The 25,672-nt window shown below is 29.6% G+C and overlaps 3 protein-coding genes and 2 non-coding genes across 5 annotated transcripts; 2 read left to right on the top strand and 3 right to left on the bottom strand.

Annotated features, from left to right (window-relative positions):
• Window positions 1–1,974: 1,974 nt before the first annotated feature.
• On the bottom strand, window positions 1,975–2,608 carry LOC103500281 (uncharacterized). Its single transcript, XM_008463528.3, has one exon. The coding sequence runs from the start codon at window positions 2,442–2,444 to the stop codon at window positions 2,178–2,180; it is 267 nt and encodes an 88-aa protein (XP_008461750.1). The 5' UTR covers window positions 2,445–2,608; the 3' UTR covers window positions 1,975–2,177.
• A 1,939-nt stretch (window positions 2,609–4,547) lies between these two features.
• Window positions 4,548–4,629, top strand: TRNAS-GCU (transfer RNA serine (anticodon GCU)). Its single transcript has one exon. It is a non-coding gene; the product is annotated as a tRNA-Ser (tRNA).
• A 3,382-nt stretch (window positions 4,630–8,011) lies between these two features.
• Window positions 8,012–8,093, top strand: TRNAS-GCU (transfer RNA serine (anticodon GCU)). The gene has a single exon. It is a non-coding gene; the product is annotated as a tRNA-Ser (tRNA).
• A 1,612-nt stretch (window positions 8,094–9,705) lies between these two features.
• On the bottom strand, window positions 9,706–10,501 carry LOC103500282 (uncharacterized). Its single transcript, XM_008463529.3, has one exon. The coding sequence runs from the start codon at window positions 10,344–10,346 to the stop codon at window positions 9,918–9,920; it is 429 nt and encodes a 142-aa protein (XP_008461751.1). The 5' UTR covers window positions 10,347–10,501; the 3' UTR covers window positions 9,706–9,917.
• Window positions 10,502–15,570: 5,069 nt separating this feature from the next.
• LOC103500283 (AAA-ATPase At4g30250-like) lies at window positions 15,571–17,536 on the bottom strand. Its single transcript, XM_008463530.3, has one exon. It carries the CDS (start codon window positions 17,224–17,226, stop codon window positions 15,715–15,717), a length of 1,512 nt encoding a protein of 503 aa, XP_008461752.2. The 5' UTR covers window positions 17,227–17,536; the 3' UTR covers window positions 15,571–15,714.
• Between the last annotated feature and the right edge of the window lie 8,136 nt (window positions 17,537–25,672).

Below are 25,672 nucleotides of genomic sequence, written 5' to 3'. Positions count from 1 at the left end.
ATGAAACTTAAATAGTTATAAATTTTTATTGTAGTAAATAAATTAATAAACATGTAGATTAAACCGAAAAGCAAGTAATTAATACTAATAATAAAAGAAAAGTAGAGCTTACAAATATACTAATGAATTGATTAAAATGCTCATGGAATTATTTATATCATATTCATATATTTGACATTTTTTTCTTCTTTTATATTTCATTTAAATTTTTATGCATGTGTCGATTTATCTCTTATGTCGATGTTGAACATATGAATATATGTAATAATATAAACATGTTAAAATGTTAAAATGTCAACATAAATCTATTACCTTGACACATTATACACTAAATGATTATAATCATAATCATGGTTAAAATACTATTTTGTTTCATATGTTTTGTAGTTAAATATTTCAAATCCTACAATTTTAGTCCTTATACTTCAAATATCTTAAATTTAGTCATAATTGTCCAGTTTGTGGTTAATAATTTGAAATTTTTCGTTTTCTACTAGCATCTTTACTATATGTTTGATATCAAAAATTGACGAAACAATTAAGTGTACATGAAATCAACTAGGCAACGACGATAAAATTTTGTTTTATGAGAAAAGAGTTATCCTAGAAGCAAAGAAAACTATGGACGTTAATGTTGTGTAAGTCATAGCCACTTTGATATTTAAGTTAGATGGCTGGAAGATGAAAATTATTTGAGAGAAAAAAAATGTAAAATATATTTACACAGCTTTAATAATTTATGAAAAAGAAAATAGAAGGAGAATATATTTTGAAATTCGTCAATGATATCAATATTTGTGGATAATGTTATATATGTAAAACAACAATTTTGAAAATTTCAGATTCCTTTGTTAGTTCCGTAAGCCTAAGAATTTCAAAAAAAAAAAAAAATTCCTTATTTAAAATGATTGATATATTATTCTATATTTTTAAGCCTCTCAACCTCAATTCTTTCTTTCTTTCTTTCTTTTTTCTTTTTAAAATTGAAACAATAGAATATTTCTATTAACGATAAAGATATTCTAATAACATTAAAATTATTCACACGTAATTGAAAATCAGTGTCCTTTCTTTTTTTCTTCTTTTACCTAATCATTTTTGCTTCCGTAGGCTTGTTATAGATTTGGAATATAAGAATTTTGAAATTTCAACATTTTTTATTCATCTTTTGCTTTTGGAAAGTTTAAAAAACTTATATTTTAAAGAGAATATAACAACCGATAAGGAGAATCGATTTGCTAAAATTTCACTGAAAATAATCATTCAACCAAGTTACAAAAGTTACATTAAACTTTTTGTTTTCTTTGGTTGAATGAACGGTTTCAAAAATATTTTTCTAATTTAAAAGTTACGATATTATCATCGAATTTTAATGAACATTCTAAAAACTCCTATTAAAAGTAAAATGATTTAGAACTACAAATTGAAATTCATACTTAAATCTATTTGATAATGGCCTAAAATGATAGTGTGACTATTTAAAGTTTTTCATATATATTATTATCGTTTCATTATTTTTATCTTAAGATTTATATCCATAGTTCTAAAACATTTCTACTAAAAAAAAAACATTTTATCGAAGAATGAAGATGCATTTTTTAAAAAAATATTAAGATAATATTGTAATATTTGAAAATATAAAAAGACTTTCAAGAACAAAGGTATTCTTTTATATTTAACCTAATCATTTTAGCATTAAAAAATAAATAAACTTATTTACTCTCCAATTTCATGGGTGGCTTTTTCAAATTTTTAGAAATCATGTTGTCTTAAATTGATAAATGTTTGATACTTTTTCTTATTTATATATATATTGCAAATAAAGTAGATTAATATTTAGTTGATGATTAGAAATTTTGATTTGTTGTCACAAACTAAAAGGCAGTTGAAAATTCAATATTTGATGTGGAAATTGATAATACTTGGAATATTAAGAAAAAATAATAAGATTGAAAATAGTTTTAAATGGATGAATAAGTCAAATAATTTGCATTACCATTACCAAAGAACAAAAGAATCATTCAAATAACAAATACAAATAATCAGAATTCACCAAACCAACCCCTCTACTTTTAACAAATAACATAAATCACCCCCTACTCTTTTTTCACTTTACATGACTAACCCAGAAAATGTCAATCGGAACCAATTCAATTCGATCCGATCGATTCGACTCTTTACAACTTGCAACCGTCATCGGAACGACCGCGACGAACAGACGACGGAGAAAGCTCACCGCCGGGAGGAAGATCAGAAAGAGCAGCCAGAAACCGGCGAATACTGACGGAACGAGCCGGTTTAAAGCTGAGAGATCTCAATTTCTGGTCGTTGGAGAAGAGGTTGGAGGATTTGGAGAGAATCAAATAGACAAGAAGCTGAACAAAGACGAACATGGCGATTCTGACGAACATCTCGCCGGCATCGGTTTCGGAAATCGGCGTCATAGTGAAGGATTTGAGGATGAAAAATCTAAGATGAAATGTTGAGTCGATGGATGAAAAAGATGGGAGTGAAATTGGATACAGAAAATGGAGGTTTTGAGGGTTTTTTATAGAGGGAGGAAGCTATTGACGGAGGTTCTTTGACCGTCTTAGCCGCCATGTTGGTAAGAGAGAGAGCTTTGCAAGGAAAGTTCCTCATCTTTCGGATAATATTTATGTCTTTTTAATTGCATATTATATTTTAATAGTTATTAACATGATTTCCTTTTATAATTATTTTAAAACTCAAAAAATATTATCAAAATGTCATGATCTACCTAAGACTTGTCTACCGATATCTATCTTATTTTATAATTTATATTCCATACAAATATCAAGTGTAATAATATTTTAAAGTTTTTCACAAATAATAAAAATTATAAACTATTTACACTTTAGAACAAAAATAAACTATTGAGGGAACAAAATCTAATTTTTGCACTTTTTCGTGAATTTTTGTATTTTAATAAGTAGTTTTATTTTTGTATTGTTTTTGTGTATATTGACAAATCAATTAAATATAAACATTACTTACTTCATATGTCATAAAATTCTAAAATAGTTCTTTTTTTTTTTTTAATTAGCTTGTTTAAAATAGGTTTACGTGGACATCAAATTTGATAATCTACGGATGTATTCAAGTGAGTCTAATTTTATCAATAACTTGTATATGCTTTCTCTTTCAAAGTCAAGAGATTTAAACTTCAACTTCTATAGTTTACAAATAAAGTTTTAGAAATAAAAGTTACAAAAGGTTTGGGCAAAACGATCGAACGTTGTTTGTTCAAACAGTAGTGTTCCATTCTCTCTAAAAATGTAACAAAAAATGACGAATATTGATCAAATTTTCAATAAAAAGAATGCCTTGGACGAACACCTGGAATCAGGTAAAGACTGAAGAAATTAATTTAAGAGAATATTAATAAAGTGGAAACTATTTTTTAATAAAGCCTTTTACTTATTAAATAATTGGAGTGAAAATAAAATTTAATAATAAAAAGAGATATTGTTTGTTATTATTTTGAATTAGTGATAAAGGTTTGATAATAAGAAAATACAGTAATAATTGTATTTAATTTAGAAGAGGTTATAAAATGCATTAATTAAGTTAGGATGGCGTGGCGTAGTGTTTTAGAAGAATGCATTCGACTCCCGGCTATGGTGGGGTTAAATGATTTATTGATACATAGAAAAGTTATAGGTCAAAGTCTCCGGGTACATGGTCGGGTCAAAATATGCATATTTAATTTGGGAAAGGAAGCATGCACATCCACCACTTTAAAACCCTTAATTAATTTGGTATTCAAATAAATATAACTTATTGTAATGCCACCTGCCTTTGTTTTCTTTTTCTTTTTCTTTTTCTTTTTTTAATAAAAATAATCATATTAAATATAGCAAATTAATTTCTTTTATCACGAAGGTGTGTCCTCCCTAAATTTTAATTTCCAAGTGTGCGATTAGGAGGACATTGCTTTTATTTTCTTTATTCGATAACAAGACTTTCTTTTTATTTCTTTCTAAATTTTTATTCTGTCTTACATTTTTCTTTTAACCTAATTTTGAATGTTTATTTCGTCCCTTTTTTAGAAATTATTTATTCGATTATTAATTAAAAAAAATTTCGTAATATCTGTTCCTCTATTAGTACAAGTAGATTAAAAATAAGCCATAGAACGAAAATGATATCATTTTAAGAGCTAATTAACATTTAGTTTCAACTCAATCGTAAAATTTTAAAATAGTTTTCGAAGTGTATTTATTAAAAGTATAATACTTTTACCTTATTTTCTTACTTGATTTGCAGGTTTCAATATTATGTGATACTATTATTAAATTCTTTATTAAAATTTCAATTTGATACTATTAAAACTTAATAAACGAATTTTAAAATTATTTTCAATAAAGAAGAGAAATATTGAATAAATGGAGGATAAAACCGTAAATAAAAATGAGAATTTAAAATAAAAGATATGAATATAAGATTTTAAGAAGAGAACAAAAATAATTGGATTGAGATTTGAAAGGTATGAGAGATGAGGTTTTGAAGGAGATAAGGTGACATGAGTCGCTTTGGCCGAGTGGTTAAGGCGTGTGCCTGCTAAGTACATGGGGTTTCCCCGCGAGAGTTCGAATCTCTCAGGCGACGATTTAACACTTTTGCTTTTTATTTTCTCAATTTCCTTGTCCGTAATTTCCAATAATGAATTACGGTAACCAATTCCTTTATTGCTAAATACTTCAATAAAAAAATTTCTTCCTTTATTTCTAAAACTTTATAAAAACAACTAATATCATGATTACAAAATAGTAAAAAACCTAATTGTTATGAATATTCAATATTAAAATCAAAGATGTCCATAGCCTCCCTTAGGTTACAAATTCATTCAATAACCTTCCTATCAATATCCATAAATTTCTTATCTCCTATTTATGTTTGGTTTTGTAACCATTATTCTCACAAATAAATAGAGGTTGTAGAGATCATTTGTATACACACCATCGTTATTCTTTATTTCATAACACTAATCAATTTTTTTTCTACTTTTCTATTCCATCTTAATTTATGGCCTAATGACTCAAAATTTTATTGTCTTCCATCTACCATTTATAGATGGTAATATCTTGTAAATATTTTGATAAATCTTTATTTAAAATAATTTTCCTTTTCTTAAGTTGTCACTATTATTATTATTTCGAAAATTCAATTTCAGTGATTAATTATGTATTTATTAAAAATACATCTAAAATATTTTAAAAAAATATCAACTTATACTCTAATCTAGTTTAGTCAAAATTACGATTGTATCAATTAAATTCCTAACTTTTATAAATGAATGAACTTAGCTTTTCAAACAAAATTTCATTTGAGAATCAACCATGCATTGTAAGAAATTAAGATAATAATGTCGAACAAAATAGATTGTTGTACCATGAAGAACCATTGTCCTGAAAGCAATTACATCCAATCGAGGTACCAATTAAATTTTCGGTTGCTATCCAAGGTTAACACAGCTCTCCTATTCAAACATGCGCTAATCGAAATAAGGAACAGAAATAAATCGAAGATGTTCATAACATTTAAGAAAACAAAAATGTTTTCAGATGTGCATAGAGATGGTTTTTGAAAGGTTGAGATGTGGAGTTCGGGACTGAGATGAGATGGATTTCGGTGATGCAAATGGTGAAATTTATAGATGTGAAAATTAAGAAAAATATCGAACCTTTCCGAATGGGTCAAATCGGGAACATTATCAAATTAGTTTTCCAAATAAAAAGAAAAAGAAAGTCATTTTCATGCAAACACAATAAATGAAACCCAAATGCTTGTCCATCATGTGGGGATAAAGTTCTACTATCACCATCTACATACTTTATCTTTCACTTAAACTTTTTTTTTTTTTATATTTATTCCCTCTCCTCTTACCTCTTCTAAAATTTTCAATGTGGGTCAAGAAAAGTGAAATTTCCTCGACTTTGCTTATGGGCTTAAGCCTACTAGTCATTTCCAATATGCGTTTACTTAATTGTTCATTTTGTAAAATCGACTGATTTAGAAGTCTATACACATTTGAAAATGAGTGCATTGAAGAATTTTCAAAGGTAATCATAGTGAAGAATTACATTTAAGTTGATTGGTTAATGAAAATGTAGGAGTTTTGTTGGCTTAAATTGTAAATTTTATATGATATTGAACTAATAAAATTTGAAAGAGAGTGTAAATTAATAGACTTTTAAATTTGTTTAAAATTTTAATTGATATAACGATAAAGTTTAAGGGTATAAGTTCATATTTACACAAAATTATAGGACAACCATAAGGTTGGTTTTTGCAAAAAAACAAAAAAAAAAAAAAAAAAAAAAAGAAATGGAAGGTCTCAAAAAAGCCTTGCTGTATAAACCCCTCAAACATTTTAAATATTCCCTCGTGAGACAACAATCATCATTCTCATAACACAGAAGAGCTCCCAAACAGCTATATATACTTAGGATATTGTTATTGCAACGATGGATCCAAAAAATTTGTTGACGTGAAGCTAGTAAAAATAATTTGAAAAAAGTGAAAATTGAGTCCTTGTTTAGAGAGCGTTAGAGGACAATAATTTTACAGCTAACTATTGTTTTTGGTATTATTTCAATTATATACATAAAGTTGAGGGAGTTTGAGCTACCGCCATTAGGTCTATACTAAATCTCTTGATGTTTGCAAGTATATCAGAACCACATGAATAATTAGACGAGATTGTCAGTATCATATATCTAAAAAGAGATATATGATAAGAGTTTATAGTATAGGTATAATTTAGCAAATCAATTGCTTGTACGTAATAGTGTGTATATGCTAATACATATCACAACAAAATCGGCTTAAGCATTATTCTTATCAAGAAAGCCCTTAACCCTATCTTCATCTTACACTTCCTTTGTTGACATTAAAAAGTGTTGGAATAAATGGTTATTATTAGGTTATTGTTCGTGTTTCTTCATGAACGGATGTATCATGAATGGATGCATCACTTCATGAAAACCGATTTTTTCATGAATGGATACATCATGAGTGGATGCATCGCTTCGTGAAAAGTGTTATAGAAAAAAGGACACGATTTTTCAAATGGTCACGAATAAGTCCATAAATAGGATCTTCACGTTCGGTAGATCCACAAAGTTTTGTTCGCTGATCTTCTAGACAGGGTGCTACTTTTAGAAGAAAGGTAATCTGTTCTATCCAGAGAGACAATTACTCTAAGAACTCAAGCGCTAGGGTGAGTAAATTTGTCTTAAGGAGACAACGTGAATTCGTTGGGCTCAGAACTATATACATATATGTTTTCCTGTTTTATTGTATTGACAATTTTATACAAAAAAGAGTTATGCTCGCTTTCTATAAAGGTTCATAGTCATACACTATTTAATTATAATTATTTGTCCTTCTCTCGTCCGTGAACCCAAGGGTCATTATGTACTTAAAGGAGAGTTGAGAGGATCTCTCCTACTATAGTCCCCGCCTAAGTTTGAAACAACTATTGAGCAAGACTAAAAAAATAAACTATCTCATAACTTAATGATGAGATCCACTCACCGCTAACAAAAAATATCAATCTGACCACAAAAAAGTTTCTAATAGAACCACGCTCTCAACCATAATTCGTGCTCATGTCAAACTTTCCCACACCTTACCACAACCCTTCTAGAAATAGCATGTATACATTAAAATCCGATACTAATGATATTAATAGAAATGAGACATTCTAGGACCAAAATAAAATACTCTATAGAAATAACTATATGTTTCAAAAACCCTCCTCAACTTGTCACCATTTATTTTGACAAAGATTTTTATCACATTGCAAAGTCTAATAAGATAAAGTTTAATCATCTCCCATAGCTCTCAATGCTTTGAAACTAAAATCTTCACTCGAAATTAATAAAAAAAGAAAAGGAAAGGAATTTTAAGTATTAATTATATTGTTCAAAAATGACTTTAATTACATAGATCAATAAAATAATTTGAAATGTCTACAGCATCCACCGTCGCTTTGGCCGAGTGGTTAAGGCGTGTGCCTGCTAAGTACATGGGGTTTCCCCGCGAGAGTTCGAATCTCTCAGGCGACGTTCTTGATAATTTTTTTTCTAATTTCTATTTTATACAGTAACTGTATTTACAGCTTTTTTCCCCCCTTTTTGGTATCACACTTCTAAACTTTTATAGTATATCCTCGGTAGAGTTTTGTTTGTCCTTCAATTAAAAATAGAAGAGCACAAATAACAAAAAAAAAAAAAGAAAAAGAAACTATTTGAAAATTATGGCAAAAGAAGAAAAATAAAACCTTATATTATATTATATCCAACTTTTCTATTATTAAGAAAAAATGTGAGAGTGGAATTCTTACTTACACAAAGACTTATAATCAATTACCTTTTTTTTTTTTCCTCAATTTACTCTAATTACATTTTTCCATAAAAGGAACGAAAGATTAACCGAGTTGATCTTTGATTTAGATGAGAATTGTCCCCTTGCAAAAGACTTCATTTAACCCAACTTTAGGTAAAGCTGCTGTTTATTTTCCTATATATGTCAAGGAGATTAGCTACTCTCTTCATCCTTTTAAGAGTGCAAGTTACTTTCTTTCGTCCTTTGACGCATCCTAAGAGCTTCCAACGACTCTTCCTCACACAAAAATAAAATTACCAAATAATTATTTTAAGATCACACAAAAATAAAATCTTAGCATCTATTCCATCGTTTTATGGCCCGCTACAAAAAAGGAGGAAAAAAACAATTTTTTTATTATTATTAGCGGTGAATATGAGGAACCGAAGTGTAGTTTTGGACAACACATAATCTGTTAGATTTTATGGATGGTTTCCCCACACAAACAAACAAAATAAAAGTAAATAAAAGGAAGCTGATCCAAAAGTATCAGAAAATGAAATAGTAATAGTGTTTAAAAAATAAAAAAAACAAAGAAGAAAAGGAATTGATTCCAAAGGAAAATGGATAGGGATTAAAATAACCAACAATTGGTGCCTTTGATGAGAAAAGGAGGCCCATTCTATGGTTGAAATTATTTGGGATTAGTAGGTTTTTGAAATTCTCACATCTTGATGTTGTGGGTATTTTTGGTGGTTGTTGCTCCAAGAAGAAGAGATGATAAAGGAGAAAGGAGACAGAATCCCAAAGGGTCTAATACAAGATTAGTGAAATTTACCAAATCATCCTAGCTATTCGAACTAGGTACCAGATCATATCTCCTTTATGTCAAAAATGTATTAACCAATGATGGTTCAACTATGACTATTCAAAACTATCGTCAAACTATTTAGAACTAAAGTTTTCTTTGAAAGGAACCAAATAAACAACCATGGAAAAAAAAATTTGTATTTTGTCCTTTTTATTCTTTTATCCATTTGAGCCCGGTCAAAACGGACATTTTAGTTTAGTGTCTTGGTCTAGACAATTCAAATTTTCTGCTATATTATTTTTCTACCGAAAATCCCCTTTGTCTCAAAGTTATGAAAATTGAAATAAAAGGACAAACCCCAAATAGTTGTTCAAAAGAAAAGAAAAAAGTTGAGACAAATCTCACTCTAAATCACAAAAAAAATCAATGTATTCTTTTTATATATATATAAGATAGTAAGAAAATTCCTCACTCACAAAGATGGATGTAGTAATGGAGGACATATTTATCAAGGAAAAATAAAAAAAGAATTCCGAAAATCGTAAAAAAGACGAGAGCAATATTGATCATTAGAGTCCTTATTCATCTAATCGTCTAAATCTCTACATGTTAAAATCTAAATCGATCATTCCATCCACCGTAAACGGCGAATAAAGATCTATTTTATTCTGAAATCAGATTCACACACATGTTCATATCTGAAGAAAATTAGCAGAAAAACGAAAGGGAACCAGCAAACCGGTAGCAATCGCGATCAGGTGGACGATTGGCCGAGCTTGGAAGCCTCCAGATCCGCGGCTTGCTTGAGGAAGCTCCGATCGCCGTCATCAAGCGCCATCTGAATGGGAGAGGAGCCTAATCCATCAGCGATAGCGAGCAAGATGTTCTTCATCTCCGTACGGAACTCTTCGGCATCAACAGTACCGCTTTTATCACAATCGAACTGCTCGAAGATGGAATCGTAGAGTTGGGTGAGTTGTTCGGGGGTAGTAGCAACGTCGACGCCGAAGTGAGTCTCGATTAGGCGGAGGGTCTCGAAGGCCTTGCGGAGCTCGGATCGGGAGAGAACGCCGTCGTTGTTGAGATCAAGAGAAGCGAAGGCGTCGTCAATACTCTTGTTGAAGTGAGGTTCGTCGTTGACGAAGTTCCTAACCGTGGATCCGTCGATAACGACCACCGCCATAATTGTGTGTGGGTTGATTAAATGGGAGTAGTGTGAGAGTCGGTGTGTGTGTGTGTGTGTGTGTGTGGGGTGGGGACTCGGTCGTGAGATAAATGTTTGAAATGGGTTTGTTACGTTTTTGTTTTGTATTTATAGAGTAGGGACCGCGTGCGACTTGTGATGAAACGAAAATTCCGCTGCAATTCTTTTCTTTTCAATTTAAAATATAATACTATCGGCTCACCTGGTTTTTCTTCCTTTTTTTTTTTTTTTTTTATTAATGAACTAAATCATTTTAGAATATGCAGCAAAACATCATATTTTACCATAAACCAAGATAGAGCAATTACATCTGCCAATTTATAACATGAGGTCAGGTATCCATCCAGTTAATCCAAGGCCCAAGGTTGATCCATAATAGGGTCAAACCTATGACACAAATACATATATATATTTATATGTATATTTCTATTATTCTTTATATCTATATTAATTCTCTTTTGGTTGTGAAATAAATATAAACAGTAGCTTTTTTTAGATTTATAACAAAAAAAAAAAGTTCAAAATAATCTTTTAAATTAAAATTTTATTGACTTATAAATAATTAAATAAATAATAAATATTTCTTTACAGCATCGAATCTTTGAACCCAACCCAATTCTCCAAAATGGGGGAGGGAGCGATGATAGAGATTATAAATTCCCATGAGAACGGGGATGAGGAGTATATCCCCACCTCTCTACCCTACTTCCGTTCCTACTATCTGGATCTATTACGATATTGTTATATTTGTTAATATTTAAAAAAAAATTTGTCATTTAAAAATAATTTCTCATTGGAATTTCTATGAATAAGACATATGCAACTGATCTTGAGAGATTTTAGGGGAACATTTGGGTTAAAAGAGATGAGGGTAGAAAATTGAGGAGCGTAAATATATGAAATTCACTCCTTGTTAGTTCAATAAAATTGATCAGTTTCACAAGTTTAAAATATCTATTTTTATGTTTTATGAACTCCTTGTTTTATAGTTGACTTCTCAAAAACAAGTTTACAACCCCAAATCCTCTCACATGAACTAGACATAATGAAAACATTTATAATTATAAACTGTTGACAATAAATGAAAAACAGGGAATTGAAAAATTGGACACCACATGTTTGTAAAAAGGTGTGTGAGAAGTAGAATCAGGACATTGGTGCGGAGCTTTGGACGCGTAGGCCGGATCGTGCGGCAGCGAATATATTCGAACGCACGCCTACAAGCGAAGCAACCGTGTCCCGCCCCATTCATTGTCGTGGCCTAAAACATTGGAGCATCTTAAGCTTCTTAAACCTCCAATTTCCACTACTTTTATTGCTTCCTTTCTATTTTTATTAAGTCTTTTCTAAGGTTCTAAACTTTATAAAGTATTTAGGTGTTTAATTAATTAGTTTCGAAACTGTAATTGCATTTTATATCACGCAAAACTTTAAAAGTTCATATCAAGTAAATTCATTGGTTTCGGTTTAATAGTTGACCTATTAGATGATAAATGTTCGATGACTTATTAGATACTATCTAAAATTTAATAAACTATTAAAAATTAATTGAAATATTTTAATATCTCTCGCGATTATAATTTATTTTGAGAAGTTGTTCTTTTAATTTATATTAATATGCATAGAAACCGATCATTTTACCAAATGATATATTATATTGAAAGTATAAACAAAGATGCATATTAAGTATATATATTCTTTTATATTTAATAAGATATTATCTTATATATCTTATATTATTTTATACTATTTGTTGCCTTATTTATCTCATAGGACTTTGTATTTATCTCCATGTTTCCTTGATGTAAAGACACAAGAAATATTCAATAAAATAATATTCAATAAAATAACGAATCGACCCGAATCGTCTCCACCAGTCCGCTTTTTGCGATCCGAACCGACCCGAAACCATCCTGTTTTTTTTACTTAATTATTTTCTTTTCTTCGATTGCTGACTTGGTTTCTTCTTGTGAGTAAATGGAGAAAAGTGAAATTGCTCGTCCAATCAGAACAATTCTTGATGGCTCTAATTATATTACATGGGCAAATCAAATGAAAAGCTTCTTAATTGGACGGAAATTATGGCGTATTGTCACAAGCGATATTACCAAACCGACCAAACAAGACAAAGGAAGATGATAGCAAATTTATCGAACGCCTTGAAGAATGGGACAACAAAAATCATCAGATTATCACCTGGCTTAGTAACACATCAATTCCTGCTATCCATACACAGTTTGATGCTTTTGAAAATGCTAAGGAGTTATGGAACTTCTTATCTACACGATTTAAGTCCGTCGGATTAGCGCACTACTATCAGTTGCATAATAGCCTTGTTAATCTTAATCAAGAAGTTGGTCAATTAGTTAATGAGTATCTAGCCGTGCTTCAACCCATCTGGACTCAACTTGATCAAGCTAAAATCAGTAAAGATCATCTTCGTCTTATTAAAGTCCTTATAGGACTCCGTCCAGAATATGAATCTGTTAGGGCTGCCTATTACATCGCAGTCCCTTGCCATCATTGGATGCTGCTATCCAAGAAATATTATTTGAAGAAAAACGTCTTGACATCAATCTCTCTAAACATTCTGATGTTGTTCTTGCCGGCACTTATTCACCATCTGGAGCATATGCACATTTTGTAAGAATTGTAGGCTCATTTGTCATAAATTTATTGATTGTCCTAAAATAGAATGCAGGTACTGCCATAAGTCAGGTTATATTTTGGATAATTGTCCCATAAAACCACCTCGACCTTGAAGCTATTCTATAAGAGCCAAGAACTTTACTAAACCCGATACCTCATTTATTGTTGCTGCTGCTTCAGATAATTCCACCACCCTCAAGTTTCAGATAAGTGATCTTCAAAGTTTGTTAAATCAGTTAATTTCATCATCTTCCTCTGCACTTGCCATCTTACCAGGTAATTGATGGCTTCTTGACTCTGCCTGTTGCAATCATATGACATCTAATTATTCGCTTATGAACACTTTTAGTCCTACTAACTCTTTACCTCCCATTTATGCTGCTGACGTCAATTGTATGAACATCACTCACATTTGCACCATTAATACTCCCAGTTTGAATCTTCCTCACACTTACTGTGTCCCAAACTTATCCTTTAATCTAGTATCTGTTGGTCAATTGTGCGACCTTGGCTTAACTGTCTCTTTTTCTCTAAATGGTTGTCAAGTCCAGGATCCGCAGACGGGACAGACGATTGGGACGGGTCGCAAAGTGGGAAGATTGTTTGAGCTCCTATCACTTCAGGTTCCTCCTCCTTCATCCATCTCTACTCCTGTCACTGACTCTGATACATATCAGTGGCATCTTCGTCTTGGTCATACTTCTCCTGAAAAACCGCGTCATTTAATTTCTATTAACAATTTAAATAGTATTACCAAGCTTGTTCCTTTTAATTGCTTAAATTGCAAACTTGCTAAACAACTTGCGTTGTCTTTCTCTACATCCACTTCTATATGTAATAAACCTTTTTTATTTAATCAATTTGGGGTCATGCCCCTACTTCTACTGTCCATGATTATCGCTATTATGTTTTATTCATTGATGATTTCTCTCGATTTACATGGATTTATTTTCTCAAACACCACTCTGAATTATCTCGCATTTATATTGAGTTTGCTAATATGATTAACACCTAATTCTCTTGTCCTATCAAAATCCTGGGCTAACCTAAGGCCACAGTACTAACCCTAACCCTCAAACAGGCCCTAAATATTTTCCTTTGTCTCTCTTAATAAATATATTTTCTCCAAAATACATATTATATTTTACTTAAATAATTATATTTCAACAAATATAATTGTCTTTCATTTCTCATAATAATTATATATTATTTTCACATATACATATAATTATCAAATCTCCAACAAAAATTTTCCTCTACAATTTAATTAAATAAAATCCATAATTATTTAATTTAATTCAATTTCAGCAACACCAAAAATTTCCAACTTTACTCAAACTTCATAACATACAATTAATCAATCAAAAGCTCAACAAACACCACAAGCTAAAACCTCTAATTAATTAAATATTCATTCAACCAATATTTAATTAATTCCAATTTCTACAAAATCAAATAATTCTTATTAAATGAATTTAACATAACGTCCAATAAATTAAATTTAGTTAAACAAAACTAAGATAATTAACTACACAATTATCTTAATTTTGGAGACGTTATAATCTTCCCTTCTTTAAGAAACTTCCGTCCTCAAAAGTTCTAATCTTCAAACAACTTGGATACTCATGTCTTAATTAATAACAATTTCTACCAAACTCCATAATATTAAATTAAATATACACACTTATGTATATTTATTTAATTAATCTAACACAATACACCAAATAAATTTGTTAACTTCTAATTTTAATTAATTTAACAACAAACAAATTCTGTAACTTCCAATTCCACATAATGTAATATCCATAATAAGTTTCTTAAATTCTTTGGGTGTTATATTTTTAACTATCTCTACGTACCTATAGTATTAAGTCGTACCTAAAATGTAGCTATATTGATGAAATCTTTTAACCGATAAACAAAAAACGGTGAGCAATAAAGATGTGATCACATGAAATTGAGTATGAACATCGTTAAACGTCAAATACATATGGTTTAAGAAGACAATTGTTCACATGCTATATGATAGTCAAGAAATGCATACCAATCCTTATCCAACGTGTAAAATGTGGTTTCAAAGTAAAAAGATAATTAGATGTAAAAAAGGTAGGAAGATTAATTTAGATATTAGATACGTACGCAATAAGATTTTGACTTGAAAATTAGAAGAATTGTGTGCCTTTAGAAAACAAAATAGTTGGCCTAAGTAAACCATGAGTATTTGAATGGAGGGTTAGTGTAGTGGTGGTTTGTTTAAGGGTATGGTTATATTAGACTTTTATACGAGAGACCATGTGTATACCTTAACATTATAACATCAATTTTTAAAATTTTACTGTTTACAACTCTATCCTAAACCACACACAAAAACCAAAAAAATTAACTAAATTTATACAAAATGTTTCTTAAGATATCTTCCAACCAAAAAGGAAAAGAAAAAAAAAACAAACAAACCCTAATCAATTCAATCCCTTAGACACAAAGTTAAATTATAAGTTTAAACTTTTAATTTTCGAATTTGTATCTATTTAGTCTAAAAAATTTATCCAATAACTTATTTAAAAATTCTTATTTTTATTGAACACTTCGATACTACTTTGAAGACAAGATTCGAAAATTTGAGACTAAATTTGTAATTTAACCTAAACACAGAATAAAAACATGGGCATAGACAAAAATTGAGAATGAGAAGAGGAGGTCAAACACCTCTTCTTCCAGAGTCAGACTTAGTCAATGACCGCAGTCTCACTAAAAAATTCACTTTCTTCTCCGACGCCGGCCCTTCTTTCCTCCTCTTCCCCACATATTTCCCAGGCGACGAATCCCAATTCTCCGGCGACCCAACCACCAGAACGCTCTCTGGCGATCTCATCACTATTTCTTCATATTCCGCCGCCCCTCGTCCACCACCGCTACCCAAAACCCTCGCCTGCAAAGCTGCCACAACTTCCCTCATCGCCACGTCAGCATCCCGACGATTCCTAAGTAAAATCTCCCCTATCTGCGCCGGCGTCAGACCACCCCCGGACCTTATACAGCTATCAACAACGTCAAAGAGCGGGTGAGATTCAATCTCCAAATAGTTCTTCACAAGGGTCCGAAACGCCGCCGGCCCACAAGTTCCGAGGCTCACATGCACGTCCATCCGGCCGCACCGGATCAACGCCGAATCAATCTTTTCCCGGTAATTCGTTGTGAAAACAACGATTCTCTCCTCCCCACAACAAGACCAAAGTCCATCCGTAAAATTCAAAAGCCCCGACAACGTCACGCGTCCTATCTCCTCCTCGTGATCCTCACGCGCCGCCACCTTCGAAACACGATCCGCCGTCAAATCAACCGAACAATCAATATCTTCAATCACAATCACCGACCGGTTCGTCGTCTGAATAAGAAGCGAACGAAGCTCAGAATTATCAGAAACCTTCGTCAATTCCAAATCATACACATCGTAACAGAGGAAATTCGCCATTGCTGCAATCAAGCTCGATTTCCCAGATCCAGGAGGTCCATAAAGCAAATACCCTCGTTTCCAAGCACGGCCAACTCTACTATAAAACTCCCTTCCGGCGGCAAACGCCTTTAAATCATCCATAATCTGTTTCTTCAACTCTGTTTCAAGCGCCAGAGTTTCAAAAGTAGAAGGGTGTCGAAACGGAACAGAGACCCAGCCAGAATCATAAGAACTAGCATTACCATTGTTAGTAAAGAGACGACGTTCACGGGAAGTCCGTTCAAACTCCGCCGCGGTGGCGGTGATGTGATCGAGATACAGAGGAAGTAGAGCTTGACGGTGGCGTTTGGGGATTTTGAGAGAGAAGCTTCGTTTCTCATCCAAGGAATCCTGAACGGTCTCGACTTGATGAGTCCAGGAAAGGCGTTGGCCGTTGAAGGTGACGTGAACGGAGTGATTAGGGGCGACGGTGAAGGAGATTCTGTTGGAGGATTTGGAACGGGAGAGGGAGAGACGGCGGCAGGCAGCGGAGTTGTGGAGGGAGTTAAGGTAGAGAGTGACGTGGCGGTAGAGTTCGTTGAGGTCGACGGAGCAGTAGCCGTTGAATTCAGGGATGTCGAAATAAGAGAAAGGGGTGAAGAAATCTTGAAGGGATTCGTAAAGAGAATGGAGAAGAGATAAGAATTGGGAAGGGAGGATGTTTTGGAGGACTGTTAGAAGGCCCAAGAAAGACCATAATTGAGAGAGGATTTCCATGGTTTTATTTTGGAGAATTGGGTTTGTGATTTTAGTGGAGAAAGGTTGAAGATGAAGAAGATGATGATGAAGGTTTGGTTTGGTTTTGGAAGAAGGAATGAGATTAAAAAGAAAGGGAGTGAGGGAACGAGAATTTGTGTATGTTTTTGTTTAATTTATTTTAATTTGTGGACTGACAAAGGTAAAAGATGGATAAAGAAGAACCCCTCCACTCTCTCTCTTTGCACTTTTTGTCATGTTGATTAAGATCTATGATTCTCTAATCTAGTTTTTTTCCTTCTTTTTTTTTTTTCTTTAATGAACTTTATCCAAGAATAGAAGATAATTAGAGTAAGCATAAGAACAATGATCAAAAGAAACCTTGTCAAAACGTTTGATAAGTACCATTGTGATCCTTAATTACTTGTCTAGTCTTAATTCATATAAAATGAGTTAATTAATGCCATTTTTATTGAGTTCGAAGCTTAGTATCCCTTTGTGCTCAAACGAAAGAAAGGTTTTGTTACTTAATTAACTATTTCATGTTTGGGTTAAGGACATACTTAATCAAGAGATAATAAACTTAACCAAGGAGCAAAATTGAGTTTCTAACCTATTTAGAATATCTTTGAAAGGATGTGGTTGGCCCACTGACTTCAAATAACCTAAATTAAAATTTGAGGGTTTATTATTGAAGTAAAAAAAGAAAAAAGAAAAAAGAAAAAAGCTTGATGTTAAGGAGAGCAAAATAGTGTTAAAATAATGGAACCACAGTGTTAAGGGTAGTAAAGGTTAAAAATAAAATGATTTTGTGTGTTGGAAATGGAGTGAGTGAATGAGATGGGATGGGCGGCGGAGCGTAATTAAGTAAGTAAAATGCAAAAGAAAGAATGAGGCAGCGCCACATTGGGGCATGCGCCGACGACACGGGCGGCTTTTGCTTTTGTGCAGTTTGCTTTATGTTTTCCAACTCTTCCCTATTTCTTTCTTTCACATTTTTACTTTCACTTTTTCTCTTTTCTTTCTTTTCCTCAAATCCCATTTGGGATCAAACTTATCGCTCTCATTTCTATTACTTGTTACTTACATGGATTCGGTTACCACTTTCTAAATGTCCTAAATTTGTTATCTAATACTACAAACAACTAAATACATAAATATAAGAGAGTATGTCCTTCAATTTGCTCTCAAAATCTATTAACAACTACAACCCTAAGTTTCAGAGAAATGCATTACCTAAATTTTATAATCTTAGTGGTATCTTTTGTATTATGAATTATTCTTCCTCTTCTATGGATATAGCTAATGTACTATTAGTGAAACATCATATATGTTTGTCAATTTCCCATATTCTTTTACGTTTTTGTACTCAATCCATAATAATAAGGATAGATTAAATTTGAATAAGTTAAAAGTTTGTGTCTAAGAGTTACTAAACCAGCTAGATAGACAACACCTACTCAATTTTACATTAAACCATTTAAAATCTGAGTATACATAAAACTCAATTTAAAATTTTATAAATTTATTTATTTTTTTAATAGAGTGAACATGTTATTAATCTATCAAACATAATTTTGCATAATTAATTAGATACTCTTAAAATTGAGTTTGAAAATTTAAGAATCATTTGTTAACGTTTTATTTCTTGTTTCTCTAAATTTGTTGATCTATATATTTTTTTTATGATTAGAAAAATGTAATTTAAAAAAAAAAACTAGTTTTTTTCGATCCATCTCTATTTTAATTTTATATTTTTTATAAATTTAAACTTATATACTAATTTTCATAAATTGTTTTTAAATATAGTAAAATGGATCAACTTATTTATAAATATAACAAAATAATCATATTTATTGCTAATAGATATTAACACAAGTCTCTTGGTGTCGATAACTCCAACAATATTTGCTATATTTTAAAACATTTTCAATAACTTTTAAAATAAGTTTTTATTTTTTATTTATATTATTTTATTGTCATATATTATATTTCATTTTGAATTTATTTTTTTAAATGATTGTGAATGGAAAAATTACTGAATTTTTTTATAAAATATACCAAAATTTTAGAAATAATCAATGATACACTCCTATTTGCATATATGATTGATGGATTTTCAAATTTTGATGTATTTGTAAATATTGTGATTTATTTTGTTATATTTGAAAACAACTATTTATATTAAGGATCTTTTAGAAAATATAACAAAGCAACAAAATATAGAACAATTCCGAAAACAGAAAAAGCCTACAGACCTAGAATGGAAAATAAAAAAAATATCCTGTCAATGATGCTCGTAATATATTTGTTACACTATCGTTTAGATTTGGGTCTTTTAGATTTGACTATTCAAATCTAAATTATTTTTTTTCAATTCTAGCGCTTAATTTGGTTACACGAGAGTTTAAATTTGACTACCTAAACCAAAATGATTTTTTTACACGATCATTTAGAATTTATATTTTGCTAAATGATTTTTTTCAAGATTCTTTTGGTAACACGATCTTATTTTTTCAAGATTCTTTGCTACACGATTGTTTAAATTTGGTTAAATGATTTCTTTTTAATTCTTTGATACAAGATCGTTTGGATTTGGCTTACACGATCTTTTAGATTTGGTTACCCTAATCTAAACGACATGAAAAAAAAAGGAAAAAAAGAAAGAAGATATAAAGAAATCGCACAAAAAAAAAGATAGAAAGAAATCATATTTGGTTATCCAAATCTAAACTAGAAAAGGTAAAGAAGAAAAACGATGAAAAGAAATATGAGCGAAAAAATGCGAGGAAAAAAAGACGGAAGGGCAAACGAAATATTTAAAAAATGACTAACTTTATGTATTTTGTTACCCGCAATAAGTATTTTAATAGTGTTATATTTATGAAAATTAATTTTATATTACCTATTAGGTAGAATTAAATATTACTATAATTTTAGATAAAAAATATAGAAAACGAGTAAAAATAAATAATTATCAAGTAAATTTTTATTTATAAAAATATGTGAAATGTTACTCGACAAATTTTCATTTCTAATTTTTAAAAAATAAAATAGAAACATTATCACATGGTACCTCGTCAATTTATTAGTAATTTTTGAAAATTTATGACTTTTTTTTTAAGCGATTGTTTACTTGTATTTAACCAATTTAGTTGACACGAATGAAATTAAAGGATAAAAGTTGTATTAATTTAAAGTGTATTTTATTTTCAACTACATTTCTTTAGTGTTTGTTTAAAGTTTGGGAAAGAAAAAAAGAAAAAACGGCTTTTGAGTTTGATTAATGTGGGCCGAGAGAGCATTGTTGGTTAGACAGTATATTCAAATTGTCTTTTAAATTAACTCTCTATTATTTTATATCAAAAGTATTTATTATTGTTATTTTGACTTTCACTTAAACATAATTGTTAGTATTGAAAATCGAAGGAAAACAAATGTAATTTTACTCCTAAACTTATTCATTTACATTGGGAGAAAGAATCAAATTATATTCGATATCTGAATTCATCAACTAAGTTGAACAAAACCTCAATCAAAATCATTGTCACAAACTAATTTTAATAAATGTCAACAATAATTAACATATAACGTTCAAGTTCAAGTTCAAGAAACCATTCATATTCTCATATTCCCACAATAATTATCATAATCCATATTCCCATCTCCCTATAAATAGATTATCTAGAAATATTTTAAAAACTATTATTTTAAAAAAGTTTGATCCCAACAAAATTTGTTAATTTTTTCTTATCTTTGTTCCATTTTATCTAAAGATGGATATTAAAAAATATATATGTTTTTAGTTTTGTGTCATAGGTGAATATTTACACATCAATATTTGTTCCAACATGAGCTATATATATACATATACATATATTAACTTTTTTGCAAATTCAAATCAACAAAATCAAGTTCCCTACCAAATTTATTATATATAAATAATTTTTTTAATCTTTCTTTGAATATTTGAACAAATCAACATTTAAACCAAATTTGAAAATATATTTACACGTGAAACCGTAATTTTTTTTTTAAAATTGTTCTCTATGCAAATATGTTTATAATTTATTTAGTTTTATTGTTTTAAGGTAAAACTACAACTTAAAATAATAGTTTTAAGAAAACAATGGTTTTTTATCCCAAAATCTGATTTTAAAATATAAAATTAAAATTGAAACAAAACTCAAAAGTAAAACTACACCATATTAAAATCAAAACAAATTGAAATCAAACTTAAAAATTAAAAAAGTATTAAATTGAGAGGACAAATAAAAACTATATATATATATATATATATATATATATATATAAATTCATAGATAAAAAAAGATATTTTTTCGAAAACTTTTATTATACATTAAAAATGGCAACACTTTTGCAAGTTTAAAGTTACAACACCTAATTGGATGAAATTTAAAATCTAGAGTAAATATGGATACAATTCAAACCATTTATTTGTAAATATTGCTTTTTTTTTTCCTATATTGAATTATTTGATTGACAGACAACTTTAGTCGCAATCATATGTAAGACAAAATAGTTAAAGAATATACAGATAGAAAACAATGTATCAATCATTTGTGAGTTGAATGAAATTTCACTATTTGAATAATTAAATAAAATTCTATGGCTTGTAATCTTTTTCTTTTCAAATATGTAAAGTTAAATACAACTTATATGATATTTTCGATTGGCGCATGAGGATTAGTCTAATAGTAAATATTGAAAACTAAATAACACTAATTAATAGACTATGAATTTAATTCATGGTAACTGCTTATTTAAGTACTAATTTTTTATGAATTTCTTTGATATCGTCCAAATATTTTTAGGTAACTTACCTTTAGTTATATGGGAAGTAGGATGGGTTCGTGGGAATGATTCTTACTTTTTTTTTTCTTTTAATTTTTGGTGAACCAATAGCAAATTATTTTCTTCTTTAGAGGGCTTTTCCTTTTGTTAAGCAAAGATTACATTTTCATATCACTTTGTTTGTTTGTTTTTCTTTTCAAAATAAAATACTATTGTCATTCTTAGAATGCCTAATTGGAAAAGGACCACTTTGAAACTACCCATCTTCAAATTGTAGTGTCTATACCAACATTGCATTCCTTTTTTCTCTTTACTTTTCTTTTTTTGGTTCCTTTAACTTTTCTTTTTTGGTTGAAAAATGGTTGAAAAATGAAAAAGAAAAAGCTAAAGTGTAATGAGAGAGGTGAAAAAAGAAAAGTGATTTAGGGTTAAGGAAGCAAAAGTCATGAACATCATCAATACATATGTGTGTGTGTTTGTGTTTGATGAAAGTTTAGAGCATAAGGAATCAAAACAAAAGAAAGCCAAAAGAAAAATATGACTGTCAATGATCAAATTGGCTAATATATAACAATTTAGTCCAACCAACTAAATTAAATTCGTGAAGAAACAACTAATTAAAATTTCCAATTTTTATCATTTTTAGGACTTAGTATTTACATTTATGGGCACGTTTTATTCCAAATCATACTTATTTATTTACTTTTTAGATAATTTAATGTATTAGTAATTTTTTTTTATGGTTAAGATTAAATTTGAAGGACTCATTTATTACGTTCTAGAGTTTGTAGATTAAAATGTTACAAAAATGCACAAACTCACATCCATAGACAGAAGAAAGTAGTTTTAGCATATATTAGAATTTGTCTCTAATTTTGTTGGGTTAATTATATAAATATGTTGATTCAAAATCTTTAGTAAAAATGTTAATAGATGATAAAATGTATTTGAAAAATCTTCAAACATAGATCAAAATTTATAAATTTAAGACTTATCGAAAATATAGAGAAAAAATTGGAGATTTGAGACCATTGAGATTAAATTTGAACAAATTTGAAAACACACACATATATATAAACCAAAATATAAACTTAAAACTTTTCCCCTCTACTAGTTTAATTAATTATTGTTTAACTTCAAACTTCAATGTCAAGAAATAAAACCTTAAATCATTCGAAAAGTTGTTTTAAGTTTGATTCTTAATAACCATAATCAAAATTAACATTTTTAACTGATATAAAAGTTTATATTATTGGTCTGATCAAGATCAGAAGTTGATGTCTACAATCGCATAGATTTGACTATGTATATACACATAACTCAAGTCAATTAAAGAAGGATAGGAATTTAGTGTTTTTTTTTTTTAATAATTTAAAGTAGCTTTGTAATTGAAGTGATTGGGATAAACTAATGATGTTTTTATTAAAGACAACAAAAACCAAAGAATAATTTTGATTCTACTTTAATAATGAAGCTTTGTAGTGTTGTTTTTAATGGTTATGGCACTTCCAATTTTCAGCTCGAGGGGAACTAAAAGGACAACACTAAAATCTCCTTTAATAAAAACACACCCTTTAATATCTAATCTACTTTTTCACTATCATATTTTACCACCATTGGTTCTTCTTAATGAATACTTGTACACTTTGTTTTTAATTTATGACCACCTTACAATCAAATCTGCCTCTCACTTTTAAAAAATATTCATACATTTTTTTACTTTGTTTCAAATATATATATATTTATTTGCGAAACTTATAAAAATTTTAATAATATCTTAAACTTAAATTATAACTTTGGTTTGAGGATTAGAAGAAAAAAATAGTTCCCATACAGTTAAAAACTTGTAGTTACGAATAGTTTTTATGATTTGATAAAAACTCTTTGTAAGTAGGTTTTAAGACGAGAGTTTTATCAAAAATAGGGTCTAAATTATAATTATGTATAGGAAATTATGTATAGGAAATAAATTCTTTCTCCAAATCATAGTGATTTAAAGTATAATTTAACTATTTTCTAAGTAAATATTATCCTTCACCTTTAGTTTAGTTAGATTTATGTTTAATATTTTATTTCAAAAATATTTTTCAACTTTTAAAAGTATGTATTAGCACTTGTGTGCGCACATCCGTATTTAATTAAACTGATTTTTTTCTTCTATTTGTTGTATTATTTGACCAATTTTTTTCAATAGTCTAACATATCCCAAAAGTTCGTGTTAAAAAATTTACAAAATTCCTTAGAATCCCAAAAATTAAAATATTTCCTCAAAATTAAGTGTAATTACTACATAAAAAAAAGGATCACAAGAAGAAGTAGGCTTAACATAAAAAACGATCTAATGAATTTTTAATCCCTACAAATTAAATTAAGTGGTCGTCTTCAAATTATGGCACAATTCTCAATGTGTGTCTCTCTACCTATGTACTAAACTCAAATGAACATATTCAGTACTAATAAAACATTGTTAAAACATTTTAAAATATTTTGGTGATTCAATTACATATATATGTGTGTGTGTGTCTATGTATATTGATTAGTCGAAGGTGAGAGTATTTTAGAGTGTTTTGATGAATGGAAGGAGAGTATATGGTAGGTATCCAAGCAAAGAGGGAAAACAAAATGGAAAATTATGGGCCATAGATTGAAACAGTTCTAAAATTGGAGGAATACTTGTTGAAATTTTAGAAAATTTTAATCCACATTATTACGGTAATCATATATCAATTATTTAAATTATTAACTAAATAATTGATGGATCAATCATCGATGTGAAGCAAATCTTAATTAAATTATTTTTTAGGGATCTTTTTAATAATATAACAAATCGGCAAGTTATTTATACTTTATAGAATAATTTCAGAATCGAAAAAAGCCTATAGGTCCACAATACGAAATACAAAAAATACCCCAACAAACGTGCAATTAATCGTCCGCGCGTGCGCGCACGCGACTAATGTTAATAAACGATTATTATACTTCATTGTGTAGAATAATATACAATTGATACACGATCTCATAAATTACCAAATACATAAACGATCAACAATAAACACTAAACGATAACAATATACTTTAACGATTGTACATCCGATCACGTTTGTTAATATAAACGATAAGCATATACGATTCTATACATTATATAAACGATAATCATATATATAAACGATAAGGTAATAAACAGTAAAAGATGACGAAAAAGTTTAAGTATACACGATCGTTTAGAGAAATTTCAACGATTGTTTATAAACGAAAATTTACAAAAACTCTAATAAATCGTAATTATGAAATTTATGAAAAATGTCATCCAAATAAAGAAGCTATAAAAAGATAAAGGAACTTGCTCAGACTTTTTCTTTCATCGTCTTCGTCATCAATCGTTTACATCCTGGTAACTACTTCAGTAGAACAGTCCCGATCGACGATCTGCCTTGCATACAAAAAGGTTTGAACCTATATTCATTTCGATCTATCTCCATCATCTACATATATCTAGCACCATCTATATCGCACACAAAAAGGTCTTAATCTATATTCATTTCGATCAATCTATATCTATCGCGATCTATCACACATACAAACATGTCTGTTTCTATATTGATTGCATATATTTCATTTAATATATTTATACTAGTCTTTCATTTTTGACTTG

This window comes from Cucumis melo, chromosome 4 (assembly GCF_025177605.1).
Source record: "Cucumis melo cultivar AY chromosome 4, USDA_Cmelo_AY_1.0, whole genome shotgun sequence".
Classification (NCBI taxonomy): Eukaryota; Viridiplantae; Streptophyta; class Magnoliopsida; order Cucurbitales; family Cucurbitaceae; genus Cucumis; species Cucumis melo.
The sequence above is the reverse complement of the archived record's forward strand: the minus strand, read 5'-3'. Positions and strand labels throughout refer to the sequence as shown.